Here is a 16,081-nt window from a genome sequence, read left to right on the forward strand (position 1 = left end):
CTTCCACTTCAGTGTCAGATCTACTGTGAAGTCTGCTGGGGGCCAGAGACACGGGGAAGGAGGTGGGTGGCACAGCTATCCAGTTCTCAACCACTGTCCCTTGCTCGTAAGGAGCCACAATCTAGAACATAGTATCTACCCTCTTTGAGAAACTAAAGTGTAAAATCAAGTCAAAACCAAAATGTCACCAACAGTCCAGTCCAGGCTGGCACGTGGTAGTTTGCTGCACTGATCTGCAGCACGAGGTCAGGAAGACAATGCTCACAACACCCAGCCTTGGAAATTTACAGGCACTTTGATAACTCTGTGGTTGGCTGCTGCTTCTGTTACCATGGAAACAGTCTGCTAAAAATGGGGCATGTTTCTTTAAACTGATCATACCTTCAGACAAATCCCTTCTCCTTTTTGAAAAAAGTTGGAATAAATTTAAAGTGTTCTTCTCATGTATGACAACGTGATGTCAAACCAGGCAACTTGGTACATTAGTTTGTGGCAGACATACAGGATTATACATGCATGCATTTCAAAAAAAAATCTCACTGGGTTAAAAAGCAGAGGAAATAAAGTAGAAAACAGGATAAATGTTTCACACAAATCACAGACACATCACAAACAATTATCTGCTTAATTGCCTTATTAATACCAACTGTGTCAAGAAGTCAAACAGCACTCGATCTGTTCATTTCAAACCGTTTTCAGCCTATAGGCCCAGGTTGGTCACGAACCCAGACTTCTAGGTCCCTAAGGATAATGACGCTTGCTGCTTGTACTCGGGGCACAATAAATAGCTCTGCACTCCACTACTGTCATACAGCCCAGCAAATAGCTGCAGCATGTGTGCAGGCTGATTCTATTTCTTAACCCCGAGACTAGGAGATTTTGCTAGTTCTCTATAGTGGGGAGACAAAAGCTGTATAAAATATCCTGAAATAATTTTTAATGTGATTTCTGAAGATAAGTTCTCTGAGCAGTAAGACTAATTAGCAATGAAACAGGAAAGTCATAGCATTTTTCTCTTGTTCTCCCCAAAATAGTAAATCCATATTACTCTCTGAAAGGTCACTTGATTCTGGCTCACTATCTTGACTGCTCTTTCCATTTTAAGGGCTGAGGAATGGGATCAACACAGACCTCTCTCTACACACACTCAAGCATGCAAGCTAATTGCTTACAACATAAAAATGACTGGGAACTGCCATAACTGTGCTAAAGTCATTCACAGCAAGAAGAAACAGATGGTGCTGTACCAAGGGGCCACACACAGATGGAGGTCATCCTGTCACTCATCGGCACACACAACAATCAGACAGGTTCTGATGTCTGGATGCATCTGGACCCCAGACAGACAGACAACCCACTGGCTCTCCTGTTCTGTTCTAGATAAACTAGATATGCCGCAGTTCGAATGGGTGGACACACATGCCACAGCCCACTGACTCTGGAACTGCAGTTGAGAAATGCATTCATGCCAGCTAACCGGCTGAGGTTACACATTTCCTTAGAAATGGTATTCAGTTGGGGGTCGGGCGGTAGTGCAGCAGGTTAAGGGCACGTGGCGCAAAGCACAAGGACCAGTGTAAGGATTCCGGTTTGAGCCCCCGGCTCCCACCTGCAGGTCTGCAGGTGTCTCTCTTTCTCTCCCCCTGTCTTCTCCTCCTCTCTCCATTTCTCTCTGTCCTATCCAACAACGAACGACATCAACAACAGCAATAATAACCACAACAAGGCTACAACAACAAAGGCAACAAAAGGGGGGTAAATGGCCTCCAGGAGCAGTGGACTCATGGTGCAGGCACCGAGCTCCAGCAATAATCCTGGAGGCAAAAAAAAAAAAAAAAAAAAAGAAAGAAAGAAAGGAAGGAAGGAAGGAAGGGAGGAAGGAAGGAAGGAAAAGAAAAAATGGTATTCAGTTAGGAAGTCCCAGCCTCTGTGAGTCCACCTGCATTGGCAGCCTAGGATGTGGTTTTATTTTGCCCAAGACTGGAAAAGGAAAAGATGGACAAACGAGGCAGAGGAATCGCTTCTCTTTAGCATTTACGGCGACTTAGCTTATTGTGTGTTCAGACACTGGCTGGAGAGTTTTACACGTGGCTCTTTCTTTAACCTTTACAACCCCATGAGATGGGTACCATTACTGTTTTCAGAGAGAAATTAAGCACATATCCAAGGTCACACAGCTGCTGACATTAGAATCAGAAAAGAGATTAAGCATCCCTACCATCGGTCTAAAAAAGAACCACCCCCCCTACACACACACAATATTTCCCAATACTCTATTAAATCTTGGTACTAGATAATCTCAACGGTGTTTTGATCAAGTCTCTATCTTATAAGAAATCCTGTACATTATAATACCAATAAAATCATCCAATATTAAAAACTTACTGGTGCCCTCTCTGGACTGAGCTATATCCTGCCCCAACTCACATGCTGAAGACCCGACCCCAATGGGATTCCATCTGGAGATGGGACCTTTAGGCAGTAATTAAGGTCAACTGAGGCCACTAGCGTAGGACTCTGGCTGATAGGATTAGTGTCTTTCTGAGAAGAGGGCACAGCCTGCTCCTCTATCCAAATGCACAGAGGAGAGGACAGGAAGAGACCCCTCGTTGCAGACCACCTGCCAGATCTTGCAGCCTCCAGAACTGGCAGAACATGAATTTCTGTTGAAGCCACACTGTCTGTGATATTTTGTTCTGGCAGCCCAGGCCAAGACAACTGGGACGACACAGAGAAGTCACAGGCTCGTTCTTTCTGCCATTCTGAAGCCTGTCTTCTTTTCTTTCTTCAAGTGTAGCCTGAACCCATTTTTAAGAACACTGACCCATGAATGGAAAGACCTCTTGGTTTTCCTGCATACTTGTGTATTAAAGGGCTTTATTTTATTTTATTTTTCCAAAGGCCTGTGTGTGGGGATTTGGAGGCTGACTGATAGTGAGTATGTCCAAAGAGAGACAACACGAAACCAGTACTATGACCCCAACTTACTCTTTGGCTGTATGGTGTTTGTGTAAAGGACTTTAAGGAAAGTATCTTACACTGCAAATTTATTTTTAATTTAATTTATTTGTTGACTTATTTATTTATTTATTTATTTTGCCTCCAGGGTTATCACTGGGGCTCAGTGTCAGGACTATGAACCCACTGCTCCTGGAGGCTATTTTTCCCCTTTTGTTGCCTTTGTTTAATGTTGTTGTTACTGTTCTTGTTATTACTGTAGTTGTTGTTGGATAGGACAGAGAGAAATTGAGAGAGGAGGGGAAGACAGAGAGACAGACACCTGCAGATCTGCTTCACCCCTGAAGGTGGGTAGCTGGGGGATTGAACCGGGATCCTTACACTAGCCCTTACGCTTCATGCCATGTGCACTTAACTTGCTGTGCTACCACCTGGCCCCCTACAAATTTATTTTAAATACATTAATTTAGTTATTCCTCGCTTATATATCGCTTTCAATTATGCCAAACAATAGCGGAGGAAAAAGAAGATTTATAGAGGAATTGATGTTGACAGTTTATAGCTTTCTATATGCAGAAGGTTTCACAGTGCAAAATTAAATTAAGAAATTTTAGCTGCTGATCTGGATTTGTGTTTCCCCCACTATGACTCAATAAAACTTATCTGAATCAGCAATGGAACCAGAATTCCACTGTTACATGTTAACTGCCTACTTTATTTTCATGAGAAAGACACCAGAACACTGCTCATCCCTGGCATATGTGGTGCCAGGGATAAGAGCTGGGGACTCATGCTTGCAAGCCCTGTGCTCTACTGCTCAGCTATCTACCCAGCCTCTGTTGCTTACTCTGAAGATGATAAGCAGTAGCAATTTAGGAAAAGGAGCGCAACCCAAAGTGGCAGATGGCCACACTGCGTGACCCACTATATGCATCAGAATAGTGCCTCAGTGGGCCAAGGCATCACATTTTGGGTCAGCCATTAATTTCTAGTTGAACTGTAAATCATACCTGAAGGTAATAGTCCTAGGAGTCTGTTACGGGAGGTAGAGTGGTGGAGGTCTCTTTGGTTGTGTGCTGTGTAATAATAATGTGTCTGTGGTAAGTAAGGCTACGGGGCTGCAGGGGAGGGTGACGATCTCCGAGTACCTGGGGTCTAACAGTGGAGACTGCAGACACATACAACAGTGGCAGAAGGTAAAATTTCTTACAAAGATGCAGGTAAAGTTACTGGGAAGATACGGGAGAGAAGCGTCTTTAAAAGAAGGATGAAGTGACTTGCTGGAAGAACCTGATGTGGGGTGTGGTTTTGAGAGACTGGACTTGCAGAGCAGGGGTGAGGGGGTACTGTGAGCTGAGTCAGACACAGGGGGGGAGGACATGCCGCAGCACTGTCTGAGGAGCTCGGTGTGATGGACGAGAGTGTTTTACAACCCCTGTTCCGTACAACAGCCACGAGCTGCCAGGGGCTGCCAAGCAGTTGAAATGTGGATAATATGACAGAGAAGCTGAATTTCACCTCATTCCAGTTGTTTTTAAATATAAACAGGCTGGAAATGGACAGTGCATGTACTGTATGTGTGTGATGATTTCCACTCTTAGTTTTTTTTTTTTTTTTGGTATGTGTGTGTGTTTTGGTAAAAGTGTTTATTTACTGTTTTCCCAGAATGATTCATATGGAATCTCTCAAGACAAATGTATTTTTTCTAAACAGATGCACAACAATCATGTCCCAGTACCTCACTGACCTCACTGTTAACTACACAACCTGCCACAGATCTTGCACATTCTGCATCTCAGCCGCAAACCACCAGTCCACACCAGATGGACACTGTACATTATTACTACCCCAGATCAGGTCCCCCCTCACTCGAGACTGAGCTACAGAGCAGAAAGAGCCTAGATTCTCAAGTCACTTCTTGGGTGGCAGCTGACTAGCATAGCTGGTCCATCTACCTTGGGCTGTGTTTGGAAAAAAAACAAAAACAAACACCTTGGTGAACAAACACCGAGTTCCAGGGTTCCTAGAAGAGTAAATTTTAGTCAGAGTAATTAATACTCAACCCAGTTTTCTTTCTGTGCTGTTTTGTTTTCTCCTCTGGAAAGCTCTGTATAGCAAACATCAATTTTTCTTCTTTAAACCCTCTTGCTACCATGTTACCTTTGAGAAATGAGGAATAAACCCAGCTGGGAACACAGGTAGAATGACTCATTATCTCAGTGATGACTCACATCAAGCCACTTCTCTGAATTCAATCATTTAAACTTATGTGATTCTCCCTTCAAAATCTGTAATAATTCATTCTTTAGCAGTTTATGCAATCTTCTCCTTTACGTTGCAGAATTCAATCTCATCCGTGTTGAACACAATTAGAAAACAGTCTATTCCTTTTGTGGACCTGTTAAAAGCTGCAATGCTCTGTGCACTGCACCACAGAGGACTGCACACACCCTGGCTCAGGTTCTGGTGTGTAATGGTGGAGGAGGACCTAGCTGGGGGGTTAGAGTGTTGTGCAGAAAAATGAGAAGTCTTACTCATGTATCAACATGTATTTACTGTTGACTGTAAATCATTAATCCCTCCAACACTTTTTTCTAATTGGGATTCCCTATTGCTGCTTTGGCAAAAAAAAAAAAAAAAAAAAAAGTCTAAGGAAAAGTCCCTTCTTTCAAACTAATGACATTTTTAGCTGTTCTCACTTAAAAGCATAAAATAAGCAAATTCACCTACACACATGGGCTGGTATTTATCAAAAAGTTCATGAAGCTGATTACAAAATGGCGAGGTGACCTGCTTTCCCGTGACGACATCTATCTACAGGCAGCTGACATGTGGAAGGTTTTCCTCTCACATTTTCAATAATGTGAGAGAAAAGCTGTGACTCAGTATTCTTGTTCACTTGTTCAGGTGTTGCACAATTTCTCAAAGTCCATGATGCTCTGCTTACAAAGTCAGTTCTCCCCAGTAAACAATCTAGCTAGCTAGCACCAGCAGCAGTAACAAGTTCTGAACTACCCCTTAGTAAGAAATACAGCAGTGACCTGAGAAGCAGAGCACCTTCCTGGAGAAACACAGCAGGGACAGCAAGAGACCAGGTTGTGCTTGTGTGACCAAACAAAATGGGCCAAAATCTGAATTCCTTCATTACCAGAAGGTTTAGGGCTCACACTGATGTAAACGGTTATTCCTTTAAACAAACACAAAAAGTCAATTCTGTCAGGAGTCAGTGGAAAACCAAGACACTGTGATGTGAAGTACAAGAAATATCTTTCTTTGCATATTTAACATATCCTGCTCAGCTCTGGCTTATAGTGGTGCAGGGGGGTTGAACCTGGGATTTGGGGAGCCTCAGGCATGACAGTCTGTTTACATAACCATTATGCTATCTACCCCCAACCACAAGAAGTATCTCTAATTAGTGTGCCTTAACATGCTAGGTGTCAAGCATTAGACATCCCGAACACTCACATATTTGTCTCCTGACAAAGCAGCATAGGATCTAATTATACCCCAGGGTGTTTTAGTGCTGCCTTATCAATCAAATGTTCATGGATGGATTCAGCTGATGAATAACCCATGCCTAGCGGCAGATGACTTGCCCCAAAGCTGTACCCTACGAGTGCACACAAGCAGTATGTGTGTATAGTGAATCCTGGGACTTAATCGAGCACAGGAATCAAGTTATTCTCATTAACTTTAACACTCCGAATAAGAAAAAGTAGCTTTCTGAATAATTTCTTTTTTCTTATCCAAATTAAAACTGGTCTTATCTTCCTTCAGTCTCACTAACCAGTCTGAGGTAGCAGACTGCCCTTGACAGCTTTCCTTTCACCTCTCATTTCTATCTCTAGCAGAAAGTGAGTAGAAATACTATCAGTTGAGAGATAAAGCAAAACCCATCAGTGCAACAGCAATGAGAAAAATGAATTTTCTCCTCTAATCATCTCTGCGGATTTTTTAAAATATGTAAGGTGTAAGCTTTCTCCAGTTACCTTATTATGCCTATGAACTTACCTCTTTTTCTACAGGACAGATTACTTTTCCATTTTAGAAATGCATACAAAAATTTTTTTAACCAAAATTTGAATACAAGGGAAAAGTAACAAAGTATTATTAATAAAATAGGAGAGTTGGCATTAAACTAGGCATCTCCTGAAAATACAATTCTCTAGAGGTTTTTATTGAATTATTTTTGCCACCAGGGTTATTGCTTGGGTTAGGTGCCTATATGACTCTATCACTCCTGGTGGTTGCTTCCCCTTCCTGTCTCCCTTCCTCCCTTTTTTATTATCCAATCGAGGATAAAAGATAGAGAGGTAGATACACATAGAGGAGAGACACCAGCAGCACTCTTTGCTACGTGTGAAGCTTCCCACCTGCAGGTGGGGAGTGGGGACTTGAACTTGGGTCCTTATACATGATAGCATGCTCTGCTGGGTGAGCCATCACCTGGCTCCTGCAGTCTACACTGTTTTTCCTCACTGTAAAAATGAGCAGAGTAAGGTTTAAGTGGTGATTGCGGGTGCCCGAAATGTAGTCCCACGTGTATTTCATCAAGATTCCCACCCTTGCTCTTCTGACATCAAGTGGAAAACACAGCCACAGCAGCTTGGAAAGGAAACTAGGAACCACCTAGGTCATTCCAGCTCTATGGTGCTGTCCCTGCTGACAGTTCTTCTACCTTGATTTTATATTTTGATTCTGGCTTGCTATGCCTCATGTTTTTATTTCTATCCCATTTCTTCTACTTTAGTTGCTTTCTAGGCAGCACAAAAATTGTTTTACATTTGTGGGATTAATAGTAGTCTAACAGGAGAACTTGGACTCAGGTGATGCACAGATAATTCTGAAACTTTTTTTAGGTTAATGATTAAAAAAATTTAAATTCCCTGTAGTGAATCTCCAGATGTGGCCTAAAAAACTCCACTGGTATTGATTTTGTAAGAACCACAAGAAGGCTTGCTGTGCACAAGCAGAGGCGACCCCATTGTCTGGTTCCCGGCAACAGCTATTTATACTTCATTGTGTGTCGCTGTTTTGATCTTGATGTTTTTCTTCCTACCCATATCCAAAAGTAGTTCAACTCTATCAAGTCCAACAATTGTTCCTAATTATTTTTTAAAATCTCTAACAGCCTATTGTCACAGTTTCATATTTCACAAGTCTGGGGTGGAGGGAAGAAAATCCTTTTGGAAGAAGTTCAGATTGCTTTTAGTGGATGACTACATTTATCTCAGGATTGCTAGATCTGCACAAGCGAGTAGAGAGAAAAGGGCTGGGGAGGCTAAAGGCTGGCGCTGAATGCAGATAAAAATCAGGAGGGGTTAGTGTGGGGACCCTTCCAATGGAGACAAGAAAATCAGTTTTCAAATGTAACAGGCATTGGGGAGCAACCTTCACGTCTCACATTTAGGAAAAACTTATTCTCTGTAGATTTTGCGTTTCTCTCTTTCCTTTTTCCTTTCCAGCTGCTATAATAAAGCACACCACCACACAGGTCGTGCCACACTTAGTCAGGACGGCAGGACAGAGGACAGCGATGTCCACACCTTTGGCCATTTTCCTACATCATTCTGTGAGGGGCCTATGCAGTCACTAGCGAGAAAGTGACAATTCCTAAGCTTATTCTTAATTTGTTAAGGAACTATAAAACAGCACAATGTGCTTTCTGGAAAAAAAAAAAAAAGCAAAGATGATTATGCAATGCCATCTAAAGATAGAATTAAGAGCTAGCTACCTTCCTTGATTTAAACATGAAAAGCCATAAACATGCTAATTGGAAAAAAATTAAATGTCTGTAATGAAATGTTTGTAAACCTAAAGGAAGTAATGTTCTGAATAATACTGAAAAGGAAATGTCCTCTCCTAAAAGGAAGAGGGGTCAGAAAAGATGGGGAAAATAAACAAAATGAACCTGGAAGGCTCTCCCTTCCAGGAAGACCGGTCTCCCAAGTCTCCCTGCTCTGCTAGTTGCCACACAATCCCGGGAGTTCTATCAGTTAATGGAGCTTGAGAAGAGCTACCCAGAGCAGCAGGAACTTGGGAGGTGGAAGGCACAGGAGAGCAGAGAGCAGACCCATGCAGAGACAAATGCAAAGACGACAGATCTGGCAGTTCAGCCCTGCGTCCACAGACAGACTGACCTTCCTTGAGACTCTTCTGGTTGCTGCCCTCAAGGCATTCCTTCTCTTTTAATGGCTCGAAATCCCCAGCTGCTAAAATCTCCGGGAAGCCCTGTGGCTGCTTCTTGGAGCTATCGATCATGGTGAGAGGCTTCCGGAGGCAGGCAGCGTCCAGCAGGAGGAAAGCTCAACAGGGGGAACTGCAGAAGCCGGGCACTCAGCACACTCCAGTCCCCAGGTCTCGGGTCCTCTCCTCACGACGCCCCAACCGCGGGCAGGCGGGTTTTTCGGCAGCCTCAGGCAGCCATTCCCCTCCAGCTCCTGGATACACTCCTGCCACGGGAAGCCCAAACTCTCTCCCACATTGGGAGGCAGAGTTACTGAGGCATGATGCTGAGGTCCCACCCCTTTTCCCAGACAGCCCCCTTTCCCCTGCCATTCCAGCTTCCCCCGCGCTGGAGACTTCAATCTGCAGCTTGATGGTCCGAATCATCTGACACACACTGAGTCAAGCAGTTAAAAATAAATCCTCTAGTTGTTAAAAAGAGAAGACTTTGCTGATACCTAAGAAGACAAATTGCTGCCTGTGGTCTCTCTCTGGCTTTTTATAAACACAGCCACAGGCTATGGAAATACTTTCTATCAAGCAGACAGCACATTAATTACACATTAAGTTCTCCAGCAAAACAAATGGCAGTCTAGGGCATCCGGAGGAAGCGGGTCTTATCCCGGCAGGGACACCACGCTGAATAAACATGCTCACTAGTGCATCTGGATGAAAACAGAGGCATTTTGATACCAGGGTTCTTCTGTGGCATGCTTGGGCTGCAGTGGGGCTCTGCCTAGGAGAGCCGGGCTCAGGCATCAGAAGGGGAGGGTAGCTGCAGCCTCCGTGCCCGCCCACTCAGACCTGGGGAGCACTTTCCCTTTGTGCCACTAGTTGGCTAGTGAGTTAACATCGCCATGACTGTTCTAAGGGGGAAATAAATAAATAAAAAAAATCTCTGCCTGTGTATTAGAAGCTTCTATTTCATGTCAGACCCAGCCAGCAACCAGACCAAGTTGAACATCATGTGAGCTCTATGTCAATCAAGGCAGCTGCCCATAGACTCAGGGCTACCACTGGAAGGACATCTCCACGGGTACAGGGAGACAAGCCTGCTTTCGTACCCAGGCCAGATGTGCACCTCTCTATAGCTGGTCCCCCCAATCTGCTTCTCCTGAGTACCAAGTACACTCTTCTCCTGCACAGAGCTCTCACAAAACCTGCTAGAGGGTATGCTACTGCTCTTAAGAGACGCAGACCCTTCTTTCATGAGGGATCTGTTTTGCTCACTTATGTGCCTGGAATATTAGGAGCTCTCAATAAATACTTGATGCACGACTGGATGAGTAAGCAGGAGAGAGCGCAAGAGAAACGTGTTTTGAAAATCCTCAGACTTCTATATCAGTGGCCAAGAGTTACTACTACTTTTAGATGAAGAACTAAATGTTCTTTAGAGAAAATGTGCACGTGACCTCTCTATGGAATAAAGGCTTACATTTTTACAGCCAGAAAATTCAATATTCTCTTGAGCAGTGAAGAACAGATGGACACCTGACGATTTGATCCTTTTTCTCTGGCTCCAAGGCTGGTGTACACTAGAACTGCATTTGTTCTAAGATGACAGCTACTGACCCTTCCCAAGCTTCTCTGAGAATGGGGTTACATAGTACATGGCATGCTTCTTGTCAACCGAAATTCCTGCTGAAGCAATCTAAGACCATCATCAAGTGTCCATCCTCTGTGGGAACAAATGGCAAAGGGCTTATCTCGTTTCTCAAAAATGCCCTCAAATGATCTTTGCATGCTAAGGCTGTTATTCTTCTAAACTGACTGTACCTGCACCTTTAAAGGAGGAAGAAAAATACTCATGACTTCTTTTGAAGACATTTTAAATTCATTTTGTTACATGCTTTGTGAAGTTTATCTCATTTAAGCTCTAACAGCCCTACAATTGTGTCTACAGTAGAAACATTTCATAAACCTGGACAAAAATCACAAAGCATGTATGTGACATCTCTGGTATTTAACCAAAGTCTCAGTTTTTCAAAGTTCAAGTCTTTTTTGGGTTGCACTCCAATGCCTACCATTCTCTAGAAAGAATACAGTTCCATTTTGAGACTTTAGTTTAATCTTGTGATGGGTTAAACAGTAGAGGTTATAGCTGATTTAGCTTCCTGGTGACTCCACTTAAGGTGGGGGGTGGGGTGGGAGAAGAAGCCAGTTATTTAATAACAGTAAAAATGCTTTCACTTTTCCCGAACCAACTTGATTTAGGATTTTCTTTGTACCACAATCTAACTGGCTTCCACATATAATTTCATTGATCCTTTTGACAAATCTGTTAGTTCAACATTATTATCCTGATTTCCTGATAGAAAAGTTGAGGCCTAGAAAAATCAAATACTTTGTCAGAGAACACACATCTTATGAATGGTGCCTGGCTCTAACACACAGAATCTTATCTTTGAAAAATAAGAACAAAAACAATAAACTGTTAATATCCTTCTTTTTTCAGGATCTTGCTTTTTGAATGTGGCTCAACTGCTTTTAGGTTGTACATTTTAAAACATAAGTGCTATATAGCTATTCCAGCTACTTTAAAATTCTTTACTTGCTCTGTGTATGTTGAATTGGAGTTGAGTGTGTTAAATAAATAAGGATTTATAAGGGTTTTAAGGATCTTCTGTAAGATTATTATTGCTGTATCCGATATTTAAGGATTATTGAGATTATTATGGCTGTATCCAATAAATATTAAAAAGGTCTTTTAACACATTGTTCTGCAGTAGATTTCTAGCTAAAGTCTTTTTTTAGTTTTTAAAGGATACAGTAATTTCTTTCTTTAAAATTTTTTATATTTATTTATTTTCCTTTTTTTTGTTGCCCTTGTTGCTTTTTTGTTGTTGTTGATGTCGTTGTTAGATAGGACAGAGAAAAATGGAGAGAGGAGGGGAAGACAGAGGGGGGAGAGAAAGACAGACACCTGCAGACCTGCTTCACCACATGTGAAGCGACTCCCCTGCAGGTGGGGAGCCAGGGGCTTGAACTGGGATCCTTACGCTGGTCCTTGCGCTTTGCACCACATGCGTGCTTAACCCACTGCGCTACTGCCTGACTCCCGGAAATAGTAATTTCTTTCTTTCTTTTTTTTTTAATTTCTTTATTGGGGAATTAATAGTAAATACAGTAGTTTGTACATGCATAACATTTCCCAGTTTTCCATATAACAATACAACCCCCACTAGGTCCTCTAGCATCCTTTTTGGGCCTATATTCTCCCCCCCCTCCACATCCCAGAGTCTTTTACTTTGGTGCAATACGCCAATTCCAGTTCAGGTTCTACTTGTGTTTTCTCTTCTGATCTTGTTTTTTAACTTATGCCTGAGAGTGATATTATCCCATATTCATCCTTCTGTTTCTGACTTATTTCACTTAACATGAAGTTTTCAAGGTCCATCCAAGATTGGCTGAAAACAGTAGTATTCCATTGTGTATATATACCACAACTTGCTCAGCCACTCATCTGTTGTTAGTAATTTCTATAATGGCGAATATGCTCACATAATTTACTTTGTTATTTCTGAAAATCTGAAATAATTCAAACTCAAAGGGCATTTTCTTCCCTCTGTGGGAAGCTCTGACATGCTAACTCTTTACTGTCTGTGATCTGTCCCGTGGTTTCTAAACAAAAACGTGCTCCTGCATAACTGCAATATCACAATTGATATCAAGACTTAGCACTGACATACAGACTACCATCCACAGACTACTCAAGTTCTACCATGTATCCCTATACACCTAGGAGAAAAGGGTTCCAACCAAGGATTACAAATGGCAGTGAGAGGGTGGCCCTGTGGCACAGTGGCTAGTACACTGGGCTTCTAATGAAGAATGACAGTGAGTTATCGAGTTTCAGTAGCCTTCTTTCATCAGTCTTTCCTGAGTCCCCTGACTTTTAAAGTCTATGTGGAGGTGACTCTGCACTCTACAGAGAACATTGCTCATCTGAGTTAAGGCCCTGTGCTCAGTGCCCAACATCACACATGATAATGCAGTGCTCTGGGTTGATGGATGGATGGACACACACCCACCCTGGGGGGAAAAGATCATGGGCCAGTCATTTTTTTTTTTTTTTGCCTCCAGGGTTATCACTGGGGCTTCGTGCCTGCCCTATAAATCCACTGCTCCTGGAGGCCATTTTTCCCCATTTTTGTTGCCCTTGTTATTGTTATTACTGTTATTGCTGTTGGATAGGACAGAGAGAAACTGAGAGAGGAGGGGAAGACAGAGAGGGTGAGAGAGAGAGAGACACCTGCAGACCTGCTTCACCGCCTATGAAGCGACCCCCTGCAAGTGGGGAGCTGGGAGCTCGAACTGGGATCCTTATGCTGGTCCCTGCGTTTCGAGCCTTGTGCGCTTAACCTGTTGTGCTACTGCCCGGCCTTGATGGACCAGTTATTTCATAGAATTACTCGACATTGATGTTGGTATGCTTTTAATTCTACTTCTAAAAACCTCTTCTGCTTCATTTGGTTTAATCCCCCCTGCTTAACACTATTCTATTTACATAACCACTGCATTCTATTTACATAACCTCTGTTAACAAGCACCACCCTCCCTCCAGGGCATTGGTGGTTCAGTGGTAGAATTCTTGCCTGCTCCGCCCCCTCTCCTTGTCATACCCTGATTTTCACCAGTCACTTTTCTCTCTACCCTCTCTGCGTCGCATCCTGTTCCCACCCTACTGGGCTAGTATATTTATAAGGACAAGATTGTTTGTAGTTTTTAGCTTAGCTTAGCTTGGTATAGATTGCACTGCGTCCTGCATGAATAAAGAGATACTGCGTACGACCCAGCCATGGGTCGTCTGTTACCCGCCTGTGAAGCCAGCCCGGCGAAAACAACACATTGAGAGTGCCTGCCATATCTCACAACTGCATTCAGGTTAGGCATTTGGAGAGTAACACAACAGAAGTGATATGGTGGCCTTTGCATGCTTTCAGATGGCACACACAGTTTGATTGCTATCTTTGTGGTAATTATTTTGTGGGACCAAATTATGATGGTTGCCAAGTGGTGACTTTGAAAATTCTACCATTTCCTCTACATTTACCAGTGGTATATCCTACTGTAAGGAGAATTCTCTTGATTTGGTTTATGCTAACTATTTATAGCACCACACTTGCAGATTGCTATTTTATTCAATGGCTTAGAACACGTGCCTATCATTATTTATTTTCATGCTCAAATTATCCAGGATTTGACCAGTGGGAGTCCCTTCCAGCTGGCTTCAGTTTCTTCTTGTCATAATTTATCATTCTTTGAGCACTGCTTGCTTCTGGTACAAGATGCTCCAGGTGTATCTTTTACGTTTCCTGCCCTGCTAAGAAACCAAGGTCTGAATGCCAAGTGGCCCCACTGCTGTTCTGTGTCACTGCTCCCTGCAGATGGAGCTAGAGGACACACACACACACACACACACACACACACACACACACACACACAACAAACAAACAAAACAAGAGGTCATCTTGATGCCTCCATTTTCAACATAATACTACAAGTTCACTCTCACTTCTTTCTATATTTGTAATTCTCCTACAGTGAGATTTTTTTTTTCATGAGCTGTGGACTCATGCATGCACGGTCAGAGCTCTCTGGGCTACTTCTTATTGAGACTTAGGGAGAGGGAGAGACACCAGAATTTCCTCTGGTGCTACAGCACCTCCTATGTAGTGCTGGGACTTGAACCTCAGCCAAGTACATGGCAGAACACACCTCCTACTCAATAAGCTGGCTCTCCGGCCCGGCAGAGAACATGTTGTCTTTCATTTTTTTCTGCTCCCCATGAATGGATACCCTTGTCCACCCTGTCACTGCCACTGCCGTAGCCAAACCTATGTCAACATCTCCTCACCCCATTCAGGTTCTGAGGTTCTCCGCTGGCCTCTGCCTTGAGCCCTGAGTGTCTGGACTGGGTTAAGGACAGAGGGAGGAAGGTGACTCGTGTTTTCTGAGGAAGAAAGGAAGCCCATGGTCATCATACGAAGTGCTTTTCTAGTAGGTTTGTCCTTGCTACGTCATCTTCACTGCTGTCTGGCTCAATTGCCATGAGTGATATCTATCTTCCAATGACAGGTGATTAAAGTCACTTCAGCTATGATAAATCTACTCCCACAATATTTGTGTGAACTCACCCAAAAGAGCAGTTTTCTTATGAAAGCGCCTGCCATAAGTCAAGTCAGTTTTCCCACTACCCCAAGCACATATATCTAATAAGCGTGAGAAAAACTACATGGCTTAGAGATTTGGAGCAACCCAAGAAAGGCTTCAGGGAATTGCAAGAGAAACAAACACGGCTCCAGGGACCTGCACAGAACCTTGGCAGAGTCGACGTATGCTGACACAACTGCTGATAAGAGATCCTCGCTGTGATGAAGCCAGACTTCAGTAAGAAAAGACCCGAGGCCATTACCAACTGGACACTGTTTCAACAAATATAAGAGCATTCAGAAGCAATGAGTAAAATAATTAGAAGCAGGACACAAAGAGATTACGAGTAGATGCCCTTTTCCTTTCATTTGCCGTGACTTGGTGCTTTTTGCTAGGCCCTTGGGTAGACACAAGTGAATGCACAGGCAGCTAGATGGCAGTTTTCTTCACAGCCTGGGCCCCAGATCACAGAATTGTCACAGGTACTTAGACTAGATACAGTCAGAAAGAAACTTGAAGTGACTCCCCTGCAGGTGGCGAGCCGGGGGCTTGAACCGGGATCATTACGCCGGTCCTTGCGTTTTGCGCCACGTGTGCTTAACCGGCTGCACTACCGCCTGACTCCCTTTCTTTTCTTTTTTTTTATTGATAACTTTTCAGGTAGACAAGAATGCTGTGGCTACTACCAACTACAGTCCCTAAGAGTACAAATTGGTGTCACAGTTTTAGAAAACCACTGGAA

At 43.2% G+C, this 16,081-nt stretch overlaps 1 protein-coding gene and 1 pseudogene across 6 annotated transcripts in view; both read right to left on the reverse strand.

The window, feature by feature from the left end:
* The window catches only part of MRTFB (myocardin related transcription factor B), a 179,010-nt gene that overhangs the window by 51,796 nt on the left and 111,133 nt on the right, over nt 1–16,081 (reverse strand). Inside the window, exon 1 of one of the 6 annotated variants that reach the window (XM_016191043.2) lies at nt 9,102–9,482. The exons of the other annotated variants lie outside the window; for them this stretch is intronic. Coding sequence (XP_016046529.1) covers nt 9,102–9,222 — 121 coding nt within the window. The 5' untranslated portion in view covers nt 9,223–9,482. Of the gene's footprint in view, nt 1–9,101; nt 9,483–16,081 lie in introns of those variants that run through there. 6 annotated transcript variants of the gene reach the window in all.
* Nucleotides 2,904–3,046, reverse strand: LOC132533263 (small nucleolar RNA SNORA23; annotated as a pseudogene).

Source organism: Erinaceus europaeus, chromosome 15 (genome assembly GCF_950295315.1).
Source record: "Erinaceus europaeus chromosome 15, mEriEur2.1, whole genome shotgun sequence".
Classification (NCBI taxonomy): domain Eukaryota; kingdom Metazoa; phylum Chordata; class Mammalia; order Eulipotyphla; family Erinaceidae; genus Erinaceus; species Erinaceus europaeus.